Source organism: Phocoena sinus, chromosome 5 (genome assembly GCF_008692025.1).
Source record: "Phocoena sinus isolate mPhoSin1 chromosome 5, mPhoSin1.pri, whole genome shotgun sequence".
Classification (NCBI taxonomy): Eukaryota; Metazoa; Chordata; class Mammalia; order Artiodactyla; family Phocoenidae; genus Phocoena; species Phocoena sinus.
In genome coordinates this window covers 139,560,454-139,576,165 of record NC_045767.1, presented here as the reverse complement: position 1 = coordinate 139,576,165, position 15,712 = coordinate 139,560,454, and the positions used below count along the sequence as shown (strand labels likewise).

General features: G+C 43.9%; 1 protein-coding gene across 2 annotated transcripts in view; it reads left to right on the top strand.

Moving 5' to 3' along the window:
* The window catches only part of GUCY1A1 (guanylate cyclase 1 soluble subunit alpha 1), a 59,558-nt gene that overhangs the window by 28,225 nt on the left and 15,621 nt on the right, over positions 1-15,712 (top strand). For both annotated transcript variants that reach the window (XM_032633444.1, XM_032633443.1), the window contains exons 2-5: positions 2,436-2,822; positions 9,262-9,323; positions 12,780-12,838; positions 14,243-14,952. In XM_032633444.1, coding sequence (XP_032489335.1) covers positions 2,565-2,822; positions 9,262-9,323; positions 12,780-12,838; positions 14,243-14,952 — 1,089 coding nt within the window. In that variant the 5' untranslated portion in view covers positions 2,436-2,564. The remainder of the gene's footprint in view (positions 1-2,435; positions 2,823-9,261; positions 9,324-12,779; positions 12,839-14,242; positions 14,953-15,712) is intronic.

Sequence of the window (15,712 nt, the reverse complement as noted above, 5' to 3'; positions counted from 1 at the left end):
AAATAATCTGAAAAAATAGGTATATATGTGTATAACTGAGTCACTTTGCTGAAACTAACACAACATTGTAAATCAACTGTAGTCCAATGTAACATAAAAATTTTTAAAAAGAAAAAGAAACAGAGAGTCCTGGCAGCTTCTTCTGGCCAGTCAGCATCCATCATCTTCCTCAAACCCGATAACCTAGCAACACCCCAGGGGCTGTCAGATGTGAACTTAGCTTCCTTATTTGTCCCAGTTTAGGAAGTGAATTGTCCGTTGTTATAAGCTTGTTAGTAACTTACCTGTGACAAGTTACAAGCTGACGCTTATACATACTAGGAACATATTGAGAGCACGGAGGGGCATAGAAAAGACGAAAAAATAATCGAACTCCAGTTCCAAAGACCGAAACATAAGATTTTTTTTTTAACATCTTTGTTGGCGTATGATAGCTTCACAATGGTGCGCTAGTTTCTGCTCTACACAAGGTGAAGCAGCTCTACATACCCATGACATAAGATTTCATCCCGGATGATTCAGGTACCATGAGCCAGTGAGCAGGAGAATATGCCCTTGTTTGCTTTCTAATGTAAACCTAAGAACCGTATCTTTAAGATAAGCTAATCCTACTGTATAAACTAAGCCTGATTATTTAGAAGCCAGTCTCACTTGGTAAAGTATGAGTTTGGGTCCATCGAAAGGCACTGGCTGTGGAGTCAGGTGGACCTACATTTGAACCCTAGTTCTGGCACTTTCTAGCATCTCAAATGGAATGACCTAAACTTTGAGCCTCTGGCCCATTGGAGATAATAATACCTATTCCCGATGGTTGCTGTGTGGCTTAAATGTAAATAGAGTCCCCAGCCCCGTACCAGGCACTTAGTGGGGTTAAGTAACCATGGGTTCTTTTTCACTTTTTTTGTGCTTTTTGATTTTCCAAGTATGGAAATAGTTGGTGGACCCAAGCTAATCAAGATCATTGTATTGTTTTGTTGTTTTGTTTTGTTTTTGTGGTACGTGGGCCTCTCACTGCTGTGGCCTCTCCCGTTGCAGAGCACAGACTCCGGACACGCAGGCTCAGTGGCCATGGCTCACGGGCCCAGCCGCTCCACGGCGTGTGGGATCTTCCCGGACCGGGGCACAAACCCGTGTCCCCTGCAGCGGTAGGAGGACTCTCAACCACTGCACCACCAGGGAAGCCCTGTTTTTGTTTTTAATAAATTTATTTTCTTTATTTTTATTTTTAGCTGCATTGGGTCTTCGTTGCTGCTCACGGGCTTTCTCTAGTTGCGGCGAGTGGGGGCTGCTCTTCATTGTGGTGCATGGGCTTCTCATTGCGGTGGCTTCTCTTGTTGCAGAGCACGGGCTCTAGGCGTGCGGGCTCAGTAGTTGTGGCATGCGAGCTCATTAGTTGAGGCTCGTGGGCTCAGTAGCTGTGGCTCGCGGGCTGTAGAGTGCAGGCTCAGTAGTTGTGGCGCACGGGCTTAGTTGCTCCACGGCATGTGGGATCTTCCTGGACCAGGGCTTGAACCCGTGTCCCCTGCATCGGCAGGCGGATTCTTAACCACTGCGCCACCAGGGAAGCCCAAGATCATTGTACTGTCGATAAGCTGAATTTACAACCACACGGTTCCACTGAAAAGTAACTAATGAGACGTGGGTTGTGAATTGTGTGGAGACTCAGTCAGAACATCAACAAAAACAAAAGTAAGAGGGAAAGTCGGCCAGAAGGGCCGTGCGGGTGACCTCAGGGACCCCTTGGAAGAGAGACTTTCTTGGTTTACCCCGGTGTTGTCTGGGTTCGGATCCAGAGACCCTGGCAAATCCAATGGCATGGTCTTAGGAATCAGGAGTTCTTTGAAAAACTATTACGTGTTTTTCATTTTGGTGACATTTTTAAGTTATTTTACTATTTATAGAGACAAGTATCTTCTTTGCCAGTAATCATTTCAATTAATTTTTTTCATGTAATTCTTTTCATGTAAAAGTCAGTGTTTCAGATCTAATCACATATACTTGGGCCTCATTATATACATTTTTTTCTTTAGGTATGTTTAGGAGACATTAGACATGCGATTCTGATTTTTCAGAAGAGACAGCACAATGAGAACGTGGCAGTACCAGCAGTGACATGACATAGATGGAGACTCCGCGTCTGCCATAAAACCCTAGTGTTTCACTCTTGTGGAATCACACAGGACCAAATGGGCTATAAAAATGAGAATCAGTAGTTTGTGCTAAAGACATTTTGGAGAAAATTGCATTCCGTTTGAACAATATTAAAATACTAAAAGGAAGTACTAGTATACTAGGATGCATCTGTATTAAATCAAGATCTTTACCAGATGTTCCGTCCATTCATTGACATTTGCACCAGAATTTTTCTTACTTGAAAGTGACATAGCACTGGATGGTCTTTGCTTTCTCACACCTGCCTTTCTCTGTTTCCGTAGGAATCCAGAGTCGCCCCTCTTTCTGTTCTGACCTGCTCCCCCTGGGCGCTCCCGTCACCAGTGTCCCTGGTCCCGTAGTGGCTTCTGTGGGTCGGTCCCCGTAAGAACAGCCGCCAGGAGGTGATCACCATGTTTTGCGCGAAGCTGAAAGACCTGCAGATCACGGGGGACTGCCCCTTCTCGCTGCTGGGCCCGGGCCCTGTCCCCAAAGAGCCCGCGGGCGAGGCGGCAGGGGGCGGGCCCGCAGCTCCGGCCGGAGGGCAGGGCCTCTGTCCCGGCGACCCCGCGAAGAAGCCGCCCGGAGGGCTTCCTCAGAGGAAGAGTAGCCGCAGCCGCGTCTACCTGCACACTCTGGCCGAGAGTATCTGCAAACTGATTTTCCCGGAGGTGAGTCCCTGGCCTTTCGAGATTTTACTGATATTTTGAAAATGGCAAAAGGACGTTTTCCTAAGGAAAATGTGAACGCTTGCTTTCTCACTTTCAAGGCTACAGTCGATGTAGACTGTTTTCTGGAAACATTTAAACACATTTTTTTTAAGGCAGTCATTTTCTTAAATTGTGTTTAATCTGAAAATGTTTAAAATCTGGCGTGCTTTTCCAAAGCATCCTGCACTCTGACAGGCTTTATGGCTTTGAGCCGCTGCTTCACCCTTTGGCCTCAGCATCCGTACCTGAAAATGGAAATGCTCACACCTAGAGTCTGCACGGGCATTCGGTGAGATGATCCACAGCTCTCGCCACCCACAAGGACCCATTTTCTACTCATGGATGCCACGCTAGTTTTTATGGATCCGTTAGCTATATTTTTAGAACTGAATTCCTTGAAGAATAACTTATTCCCTGCTGGATTTTCCTAAGAGCATCACCTGTTCCCTGGCAACTTGCTGAGCTGGGAAGACCGCCACGTCCTGCTGGTTCAGAGTCTGAAGTCTCCACTCACGCCAGGCCTGGCCTGCTTCCTTGAGTCAGGGTCACGGGCCTGCCCGTGACACCCACCTGCCCTCAGCTCAGACACATCTTTTTTTGTTGTTGTTGTTTTTGCGGTACGCGGGCCTCTCACTGTTGCGGCCTCTCCCATTGCGGAGCACAGGCTCCGGACGCGCAGGCTCAGCGGCCGTGGCTCACGGGCCCAGCCGCTCCGCGGCATGTGGGATCCTCCCGGACCGGGGCACGAACCCGCGTCCCCTGCATCGGCAGGCGGACTCCCAACCACTGCGCCACCAGGGAAGCCCTCAGACACATCTTGATGTAGCTCTGTGGGCTGGGCTGCACGGCCTGATGCCGTTTTGAGATGTGGAGCGCAGCCCTTAAGGGAATTCTGGAAAGGCCGATGCTGTAAGGTCTCCCTTGTATGTGGAATCTTAAGAACAGCAACAACTCATAGAAAGTACAGGCTGCAGTTATAAGATAAGTGAGCTCCTGGCCCTGCTGTGTGATGTGTAGGGAAGTCATTAGGGGAATCCTGTGAGTTCTCATCACAAGGAGACTTTGTTTTTCTTTCTGTTCTTTTTACTGTATCTACAGGAGAAGGCGGGTGTTAGCTGAGCCTATTGTGGTAATTATTCACACTCTATGTAAATCAAGCCGTCGTGCTGTGCCCTGTAAGCTCAGACAGTGATGTATGTCAGTTAGTTCCCAATAAAACGGGGGAAAAAGAACCTGGGGACAGAGCATAGATCAGGTAAAGTATCTTTGCAATGGATGGGGCATGTGGAGGGTTCATTGCCCCTTGGGGTCAAAGGGAAGAGCTACTGAAAGGCTTCATGGTGCGTCTTCCTCCCTCTGTGAGTGTTCGCGGTTTATATAAATTCGCATCAACTGGGAGGCTGGGGATTGATGTGATCAGCCTCCAGCTCTCATCATCCACGGATGAGTTTCATTTGACTCCACACTACCCCTGTGCCTGTGTGGAGCACTGAAGAACCACAGACTGGTGGCTTTTAGGAGTGGAAGGGACGTCAGAGAGAAACTTGTTTCACTCCCAAGAAGGACTTTACTTCTTGGGAAGTAAGTGGGCTAAGTGACTTGCTAAGTGAGAGGCTAAGTGACTTGACCAAAGTCACACAGCTTTGGAAGGATAGAGCAATTACTGCTGTCAACAATATGGACTCGAGTGACAAAGAAGAGACTTGAATGGAAGTCTGGAAGGATGGATAAATTAGAATTAGCAGGACGTTGAGGGAACTTATGTCAAATATAAAAAAGCACAGTAGTACTTTGGTTCGTGGCCTTTGAGGTGGAAATATTTAATTATTCTCGCCCTGCTCCAGTCACCAGCCAGCCAGCTTTGGCTGGGGTGAGGGATGTAGCCCTTCTCAGGCAGGTGGCTGGTATCACAGTCTGGGAAGCGGTTGGTACTCTCATTTCCAACGACAGAGCGTGATGCACAGGGATGAACAGATGGTGAGGATGGACAGCTGGAGACCTTCCATGCTTTCCCTGGGTCTTGTCATTACCATGTTGGCGTCATTATTCTGTTTGATAAGTTTTGAGTTCCTCCAATAGAAGTCATACACATGTTGGAACCTCTTTTCAAAACATTCTGAACACCAAACATATATGTTCTTGTTTTCCTTTTCTTTACTTAGAAGGATCTGTGTTGTTTGTTCGTGCGCTCACAGGAATAATCATCAAGGTTTGACTGCGCTGTCATGTAGCAGGGAAGGCGAGGACGTAGGCCTTCCAAGAGGCAGGAGGTTGACCCTTGGCATCAAGGACCAGGACTCTTTTCCCACAACTGAGGCCATTTTCATTAAAATGGGGAACATCCCAGGGCCGTGTAGATTACTTCATCCCCTGTCCGAACATCTACGTGTCTTTGATTAAGTAGGACTTTTTTTTTTAGCCGATTCTTTTTAAGGGAACAGATTTAATGCTTAGCCTACTGTTCAGTTTCAGTTCTATCAGTAACCCAAAGGAAGAGACTCCAAATAGTATTTGATGGCACCCTAGTTCTTGCTTTCGATAATCAGATTTAACTCCCCAATTACATTTTATGGGGGGACAAGTATATCCTTAGCAGATTTAGCGTGGGAGATGGCTTTCCAGAGTTGTGGAATCGTAGGTTACAGAAGTCCTTTTGCTCATCTAATGCAAACTTTTCATTAGTTTGAATCAATTGAGTCAGATATGCTTATATAAAGGATATCATCCCGAATCCAAGACCTTGTGAGATTAAGAGGGTCTGAGGGCACTCCTGAAGTCTCTAAATGTGCTGCAAAATATTGGGTTGCAAGAAGAAAAAAAGAGAAGCAGTTTTACAACATCCTTATGAGGGAAGTATCCTTGGTCTAGAAAATCATTAAAAACTGTAGAAAACACCCCATCCCAGCTCCTGCCATACTTAAAATCTTTCAATGACTTTTCATTGCTCTAACATAAAAATAAACTTTCTTAATATAGCCTCCAGGCCAAAAAAAAAAAACTGTAGAAAAGTTAAAAATCAACTGAAATAGCAACATATCCATAAACCAGACCAATGAAGTTCCATTCAGAGTGTTCCCAACAATGTTGCATCAAACAGCAGGTGTACCTGAGGTATTAATACATGAGTATCCTCGAGGGCTGTCCTGCAGTGATTGATTCTGTGTCACGAGGCCTGAGGTCTCAGGAACGTTGAGTCCTGTTCGTGGATTTCTTGTGAACTGCGTCATCTCAGGGTCTAGGCTCAGGCTGTATTGTAGAAGCCCTAGCACCAAGGTAGGAAACTATGCACCAGCAGCCTTTACCAATGCATGTTTTGTCTGAAAAGCTTGTTGCTTTTGTTTTGTCTTGTTTTGAACTTATAACAATTTTCCAGAGGTGCAGTGGTGGGTGATGAAAGTAGACAGGAGAGCCTGGTAAGCCACAGTATCACCAACTTATGCTGCTGTAGCTTGGCTAGGACTTTGGGACTTTCTTCTTTAGAAAAACAAATTCTTTTTTCTTTTAAATTTTATTGGAGTAGAGTTGATTTACAATGTTGTGTTAGTTTCAGGTGTACAGCACAGTGATTCAGTCATCCATATGCATATATCCATTCTTTTTCAGATTCTTTTCCCGTATAGGTCATTACAGAGTATTGAGTAGAATTCCCTGTGCTGTACAGCAGGGCCTAAGTTCTGATTCAACATGGAAAGTCAGGAAGACACCTGCTCCACCAATCCCAGCAATGAGAGAGGGACCATTTCTCCTTTCTTACAATGGCAGCATATATGCTAGGAGGAAAGGACTAGAAAAAGAAGTTTCTGGTGGCAGTGGGAAGGAAATGAAAAACCAGGAAGAATACAGACTGGCAAGGATAAAACCATGTACCTGGTGTTTTAACCGAAAGGTCAAGAGGAGGAGAGAGAAGGGTGGTGTCTCAACTAGCGCTCAGGGCGAGGAAGGAAAAAGTCTTTGGTGCCAGAATTGGATGGATTCTCTTTTCTCATTGCTCATGCGAAGTTCCTGGTCAGAGCAGCAATTCATATATAAACAAATGTAATCGAACTATTTTAAATTGGAAACAATCTAAATCCATTTTTGAACAAGCTGAAAGAGCAACACCTCTGTACTGGCTTATATCTCCTCACTGACGGAAATGCTATAGACCAAGCCTTCAAGACTGGATAGCTGATGGGGGCACGGGGGTGACGGTCATTCATTCATTCATTCATTCATCCCGTCACCGTAGTGAGCGTCTCCCGTGGTCAGGTACTACCTAGGTGCTGGGCATTCAGTAGTGAGCAAAACAGGTATTCCCTGCCATTTTGGAGTCTCTATTCTAGTGGAGAAGACAGAAAATGAGAAACAAATGTCAGGTAGCAAATGCCTGAAAGACAGGCTCGTGCAGAGGCAGTGACCCTCATTACGCGGCTGACCCCTCTTCCCGTATGAATAGGTTTTAGGGAAAGATGGATGGGGCGGAGCTGAAACTGGCAGTCACATATATAACTGATAAGAGTGCCAGTTACTACAAACTTCTATGAAATTAATTTGGAAAGAGCTACTGAAAATGAAAAATCCACGGACTTTAAGGGTTTCACTGAAAAAAATATAGCTTATGGACGTAAAAAGCAATATATGAGAGAAGAAAAAAAGGCCCTTGAGAAACTGAAGATTCTTGAGCACCCCCGGCTGATCTGCCTTGTTTACGGTCTCGGGTTTAATGTTCCCTTCCTCCTTCCCCGATTCAAGGGCTCTGAGGAACAGGCCCCCATTTCTCTTCCCAAAGCCGTTCCCCACCTGCCAGGCATCCGGCCCTTGGTCGGAATCTGCCCACTGTTCCGGCCCTTCTTTCCTCCTGAGGCAGATGTGTCCTCTCTCTCCTTACCGGAACCGTCAGAAAAATGGTTCTACGTGGTAAATCTAAGTTCTCCTTTCTTTTCAGCCCTTGCATTTTCTTTCAAGAAATTTCACATTTCTTTTCTAAGCTCTATATGCTCTTTAAAAACCAAAAGTTTTGGGGCTTCCCTGGTTGCGCAGTGGTTAAGAATCCATCTGCTAATGCAGGGGACATGGGTTCGAGCCCTGGTCTGGGAAGATCCCACGTGCCGCGGAGCAACTAAGCCCGTGCGCCACAACTACTGAGCCTGCGCTCTAGAGCCCGCAAGCCACAACTACTGAGCCCGCGTGTCACAACTACTGAGCCTGCGCGCCTAGAGCCCGTGCTCTGCAACAAGAGAAGCCACCGCGATGAGAAGCCCGCGCACCGCAACGAAGAGTAGACCCCGCTCGCCGCAACTAGAGAAAGCCGGCGTGCAGCAATGAAGATCCAATGCAGCCAAAAATAAATAAATTTTTAAAAAACACCAAAATTTATTTTCATAACTCATTTTATTAAAACAGAAGCTTGGTCTATTTTGCTTAACTTTACTGTCTCACTTGACCGGTGGAAATTCCAAGAGAAATATAAATAGTTCTCAAGGAAAAAGGAATTTCACAACTTGGGATATAGCCAGAGAATTCTCCACTGTCCTCTGCGTAAACTACACAAAGCACTGGTGGCTATATACACACATAGATACATATGATTTTTTTACGGAATGCAAAGAAATTACCAGTGCTTTACTTCCCACTTATCAACAAGCTGTTAAGAGAGATTAATAGTATTGAAGCCAGTGTTTAAAACTATGCAGGCTTATGTACAACTATTTTGCAATCTAGGAAGATTCATGAGATGCTCAGAAATCAATAGAAGAGAAGAACACTGCAAGTATTTGGTGAAGATTATTCGTTCAAAGAAAGGAAATGAGTGCAAGTTCGGGGAAATCTGAGATTTGTTTCAATCAGTGATCAACCGACCTTGGTGACAGATTGGATTTAAGGGATAAAAGAAAGGGGAGAGACAAACTCGGGAGTTTTCTAGAGCAGGACACGTAAACCGTACATGAGACAGAAATGCGGGTTTGTGGGAAGGGTGGCGGTCACCAGGGTAGCTGGCGTGGGTCTGTGGAAGGAGTGTGAGTCTCTTGGCTTGAGCGCCCCCGAGACTGAAGTCCTGGCCACACACCCAAGGGGTTTCCGGCCCCCGAGGAAGGGGTGCCCGCGATTCCTCCACGAAGGCTTGAATTCACCAAACCAGGTCTCCTGTTTGATTCCAGCTCTGTGGCTGTCAGTGAGCGCCCACCAAGGGCAAAGCCCACATCCAGACTCAAGTGAGTCTGAGAGCTTTGCTTCTGCCCAAGTGTGAAAAGCCCCTAGAAAATCTATCCCCTTTTCCACAGTGTCAATTCACTGCACTTATTAAAGTAACTGTTTCTGCTTCTTCATAAGGAGCTTTCAGCACCAATTTTCTGTAAAGTATGTATCTTCAAGGATATGATTATTTAAGGGAACGTTTAAAACTTTTCCTTTCAATTTTCAGTTTGAGCGGCTGAACCTTGCCCTTCAGAGAACACTGGCAAAACACAAAATAAAGGAAAGCAGGTAAGTTGAATCAGTTTAGTTGCACGAATCTCCGGTTGCCATCGCTGACACAGCTACTAATAACCGGCACTGAGTGATGTATGCGTGTGTTTTGAATCATTTTGGTGTGCCGGGAACTGGGCTAACACTCATATGAAAGCAAGTGTATTCATTTTTCACATTTTATATATCACTGAGCTCAGGTTCCTGTAAAATGTCTGGGCTCGTAGAGCTGTTCAGGCAAAGGCAGAACTGAGTTTCAAGCCTGGGTTTTTCAGAGCCCATGATTTTAACCATGTTGCCCTGTGCTGTTGCTTTTAATAAGCTCCCAGAAGGCCTGTTCTTTCCTAGCAAGGGATATTCTGAAATGTTCTACAAAGGTAAGGCGTGGGTCAGAGCAGAGTCCTTGCTTGAAGAACACTGCCGAGAGGCTGGGGCCTGCCTGTCCCTCCCCCATAGCCTCGACCACAGGTTAAACTTTCAGCTCCTGCATCAGGAGGACGGGAAAGGATACAGGGGCAAGAGGAGGACCACTCAGGGCTTTGGGGCAGTACTCAGGGACGTGTTTCGGTATTTTCCTAACTGGTTCGGTTATACTGGTGTGCGAATACCAGTTCCGTTTGTATTTGTTCTTCTACTCTGTCTTTGAAATTTGCTTTAAGAAAGCTTTCTGTAGCCGTTTCATATATAAGGTGATTTTTTATAAAAAAAAACAACCTGACTTTTAGAGTTCATTTTAAAAATACATCTCGGCTCATTTACTGCCGGTGGACAACTCGATTTGGCCTTGTTTTGGTTTTCCTGAAATCAAAGGATTATTTCATGTGCAAATGATACAATAAACACTTGAGTTCAAATTTTCAGAATTGAACTTGGAAGTTTTGCAGACCGGTATCGCTGTCGGGAATATTTGACAAGTTCATTCATCTGTCTGCTGCTCAGGAGTGGATACTCGGCTCTGCAGGTTATCAGGGCTGAATTTCCCTTGCTGACTAACTGGTCCCACACTGTGGGCAGCAGGCAAAGCCAAGAAGGGGTCAGAGACAGGTCCAAAAAGAGAGGGTGTGAATCTATGTGTCTGACAGAAGCTGTGTTTACAGAGCGATATGGAAAGCATTCCAGAACGCCTCTGACCTTAATTCTCAGTCAGGCTGATAAGATAGCCAACAAGTCCTGTAGCTGTGCTCCTATGTCTGTCTGCCTAGGGCTTTGTCAGACAGTTTACTCAGAGTTTATTCTCAGGGCCTTGTGTCCTGAAATGTGCCTGAGCTAGATGCAGATATTCAGTTAGGATGTGTTCCCAGAGACGTATCTCTTTAAAAAAAATTCTCAAAACTTACAAAAATCATTTTATTTGGAAATTTAAAAAAATCTATTACCACTACCCTGACATCTTAGAGTTGCTCACTCTTTTAAATTGTCCTCATCACTATTCCACTGTTGAAATAAGATGAAGGACCTTCTTTCTTATGAGACTGCCTGCTGATATGCTAAATGGCTTCTCTCTGCTGTCTTTCTTTAGTTCTTCGGGACATTGGGCCTTTCTCCCCATCCTTCTGGCAGGTCAGCTGCTGTTTCTACTGCAGTCAGTTTGCTGCCAGCTGAGGGTACCTTAACTGCCCCGTCCGCCACCTCTGTTAACTGAATGAGTTTTAGTACAACCCGTTATGATACCTCTTTAGGTTGGTTGCACAGAGAGCTTTGGGTGTGTTTCTTTTTCTAGGACCTTTTGATCACATCACAGCATCACGTGTGAACTTGTGGCTGGTGTGTGTGTCTCTGTGTACAATATATGCACATTTGCTGGTGTCCATGCAGGCTTACACCTTCTCGTTTTTTTTTTTTTGAGGGTAAAGAGAGGGAGCTTATTTTGTTTTTTGGGTTTTTTAAAATAAATTTATTTATTTTGGCTGCATTGGGTCTTCGTTGCTGCGCTTGGACTTTCTCTAGTTGCAGCGAGCGGGGGCTACTCTTCGTTGCAGTGCGCGGGCTTCTCATTGCGGTGGATTCTCTTGTTGCAGAGCACGGGCTCTAGGCACACAGGCTTCAGTAGTTGTGGCACACAGGTTCAGTAGTTGTGGCGCGCGGGCTTCAGTAGTTGTGGTTCGCGGGCTCTAGAGCACAGGCTCAGTCGTTGTGGCGTACAGGCTTAGTTGCTCCGCGGTATGTGGGATCTTCCCAGACCAGGGCTCGAACCCGTGTCCCCTGCATTGGCAGGCGGATTCTTAACCACTGTGCCACCAGGGAAGTCCCAGGGAGCTTATTTTGAATCGCACTATGTGTTGTTTGGATTAGCTAAGCTTTGCTGGGAGTTAGCAGAGGTTAGCAGAACAGGTCTCTGAGCAGCTTTGCTCAGCTTTAGAAAAAAACCCAGAAGTTGCTTAAGGGAGAAGAAGTAGCAAATGTAAAGACTGAAAACATAGCATAATAGATAACAAAGGGTTGGGGGGTCTCTAGATTCAAACTAGATGTAATTCAAACTATTTAGATAAGAACATACAGAAATATATATTTCTAGTAACCTAGTATTTTAAATAATTATAAGCAGTATACCTTTATGCGATCAAGTAGCCAACAGAGCAATTTCCTTCTCAAAAATATTTCCTTTTGAAACTTCTCTACATGTATCAAGCTTTACTGAAATCTTTTTAACATTTTAAATTCATGCCTGTTTCCTCTTGGCTTGTCTAATGGCAAGCTGAACCACAAGTAGAACTCGGGTGTCTTTTAATACACTTCAGTAGTTTGGCAAATTTGGTCATAATCAGTCTTCACTGTCAGAAATCATCAAAAAACAATTAGGCAAACAGGAATCGACAAGTTGTCCAGTTGAAATTAAAAAAAACTTCTATCAGTCAAAATGTATGCTGTTATATTATCAACTTTTGTGCTACATAAAGCAGTGCAGAAATTGAATAAGGAATAGGTTTCTTTAGTTACTAATTTTTATGTAAGATCAAGGATAAAAGTTTAATGTGATGATGTCTGAGAGTTAAATATATAGAACCAAAAACTCAAAAGCAGGATGTACTATGTATTTGCTTTAGAAAATAATTAAGAACTTACTTAAAAATGAAATCCCTCAGTACAGAGATTTTTCTTCTTGGTTGGGTTATCAGAAAACCCCATGCTGACTTATTATCATCTTTTCCTGGCCATTTCATACCACTGGTTTTCTGCCAGTACAGCCTCTATACTATTAGCCAATATGAAGTTAGCTTCAAAGGTAAATAAACTTTATAAGAAATGATGAAACACTCTAAATCAGGTATATTCGGGGTTTTTCCGACATTGTTTTGGGTTTGTACATGTCACTGCTCCTTTCCTGTAAACTTGACAGTCTGGATTTGCCTCAGGAGTGGATAATAAATTAAAAGGTAATTTAAATTATTTTCTGTCATCATTCCTGTACGTTATGATCTGAAATTTTAGCATTCACATGTCAGTTTATAATTTAAGATATTGAAATAATTTCAGGAAATCTTTGGAAAGAGAAGACTTTGAAAAAATAATGGCAGACCAAGCGATTGCAGCAGGTAATAGAATTAAGTATATGCAATTAGGAAATAATTATGCTTGTAGAACTAATGTTTTACCTGTAAACAAAGATTTTCTATTCCTAGAAAATATTTAGCTGGAGAACAAATATTTTCTTTAAAATATTCATATTTATTTGTTGGTAGCTTCCAGTGTGATATCCGTTAAATATCATGTTTTGTGTTAACACAAAGAATGACTCCTTTTCGTACTATATGTCTTTGTTTGACCTCAAACATTTCCTCTTCTTACAATGTTTATTTGCTGAGAAGTAGATAAAGCTGCGTGGGAGGCTGACTCATAGGCATTCACAGGCTTTGGTCTTGAACTTTAAGTGTTCCTTACTTATGCATGAAAAATTCTACTCAGCAAAGTAAAAGAAGTAATTTTTTTAAAGGTTGGAAGCAATCGTGGGAAGAAAGGTGAGCAGCGCTCTCATATTAATCCTAGTTTGGAGGAAACAAGCAGATGAGTGACTTTGTCATACTGTCCTTTCCAAAGTTTGAGTACATGAACCAACAGGTTAGATGTTTCTCAAAGTACAAGATATGAAGAACTTGATGATGGTGATGGTGACAGTGGCGATGGCTGACTTGTACTGAGCCCTTCCTCTGGGTCAGGCGCGATCCTAACGTGCCCACCAGCCCTGCCATGGCGGTGCTGTGGACAGGGCACTCGGGTTTCCCTAAGTCACAGATGAGGAGAGTGTGGTACATCGAGTGTAGAGAACAAAGGACACTAGAGGGAGATGCTGTGGAAAGTAGGTAATATATTCCAAACAGCTATTCAGGCAGGTAACAGCAAACAAGAATGTGGTACATTGAGTGTAAAGAACAAAGGACACTAGAGGGAGACGCTGTGGAAAGTAGGTAATATATTCCAAACGCCTATTCAGTCAGGTAACAGCAGACAAGAATGCTCTTTTACTCGGAAAAAAATTACTTCCTATCGTCTCTAGGGAAAAATGACAAAACTGAGTTTCACCACCAGTGATTTAGATTAATTCCTGTATCTGATGCTTACACTCCAAGGGGGCCGGGACCCCTTCAGCAACATGTACCACTGTTTCCGTTGTTAACAAGGTGGGAGAGCTTTTTCTGAAATGGACTTGGTCCTGTGATTCCAGCTGATCTTTTATAGTTAAGCTTCAGGGAGATAAAAAGTCATATATCACACTCAGTTGATCATTTTTTCGTAATTAACTGACTTGGGCTTCATATTAGGAGTTATCCAAATTTTAGAAACTGTAGATAATTTAAACACGGGCAGTTAATTTTGGTTGGAAATCTTATTAGCCGATATAAAGCAAACTAACTCGTCAGAACAATATTAAAACCAGTAACAGCACATCTCCGCTAAGATGGCGCATTTGATACGGCAGAAAATGTATTATATGCTTTCAGGAGTCCCAGTGGAGATCATCAGAGAATCCCTCGGTGAGGAGCTTTTTAAAATATGCTACGAAGAAGATGAATACATCCTAGGTGTGGTCGGAGGAACCCTGAAAGACTTTTTAAATAGCTTCAGCACCCTTCTGAGACAAAGCAGCCACTGCCAGGAAGCAGAGAAGAAGGGCAGGTTTGAGGACGCGTCCATCCTATGCCTGGATAAAGATCCCGATTTCTTAAATGTTTACTATTTCTTCCCCAAGAGGATCACTTCCCTGATTCTCCCCGGCATCGTTAAGGCAGCTGCTCGCATCTTGTATGAGACCGAAGTGGAGGTGTCCTCGACGCCCCCCTGCTTCCACCAGCACTGCAGCGAGTTCATGGACCAGCCCTGCCTGCTCTACTCCGTCCACGTCAAGACCCCCCGGCCGTCCCCACCCCCGGGGAAGCCCCCGTCCTCGCTGGTGATCCCCACCTCGCTCTTCTGCAAGACCTTCCCCTTCCATTTCATGCTGGACAGAGACATGACCATCCTGCAGTTGGGCAACGGCATCAGGAGGCTGATGAGCAGGAGAGACGTGCAAGGGAAGCCTCACTTTGACGAGTACTTCGAGATTCTCACTCCAAAGATCAGCCAGACCTTCAGCGGAATCATGACCATGTTGAACATGCAGTTTGTGGTCCGCGTGAGGAGGTGGGACAACGCCGTGAAGAAATCTTCCAGGGTAAGAAGAACGTTACACTGTTGTGAATGTGGAATCCGTTGTTTCATATTTAAAGACTAGAAATAAAAAAGGTGAAAACATACGCATTACTTGAGATGTTTTAATACAGCATTTCTGTTTGAGACAATTCTAAAACACTTCGAAGGGTGGAATAAATTTAAGACAAGATTCTTTGTGCATTCGTTTGCCTTACTTAAGCCATCACTGCACAGATATTTGTTGAATGCAGTCTACCTTTTACAATCTTTATGGAGTATTTTATAACTGAATCAGAAAAATATTGATGTAAAAGTATGGTTTCAGTCATGAAACAGCTGACTTGATTTGGAATGATAAGAGGGATTCTACAACAAAGAAACAACTTGTTTCTTACAGGAGGCAACTAAATGGATTTTTTCAATATTTAATAGACATGGAAAAAATCAATAACTTCTTTGATTAACTGTTAGAGAATGTGGGGGAAAATGTTCTGCTCTCATAATAGAGAACCATGGTAATGATTTAGAAAAATGTTTGGGAAATCACAGCCAATAGTACAAGCGAGCTCAAAGAAAGGCTTATGACGCATCTAACTTCTGGACACGTGTAAACCAGCAGACATGCTGTCTGTCCCCCCCCAAATGAAAACAGCTTTATTACTTTTTATCATAAAAGTAGTAATAGCTAAGTGTTTAAAAACTAGGTAGTACTTAAAGATGTTCATTGCAAACTCAAAAACATTAATGCTACACATTTTTGTTTAAAACAAAATATACCATTT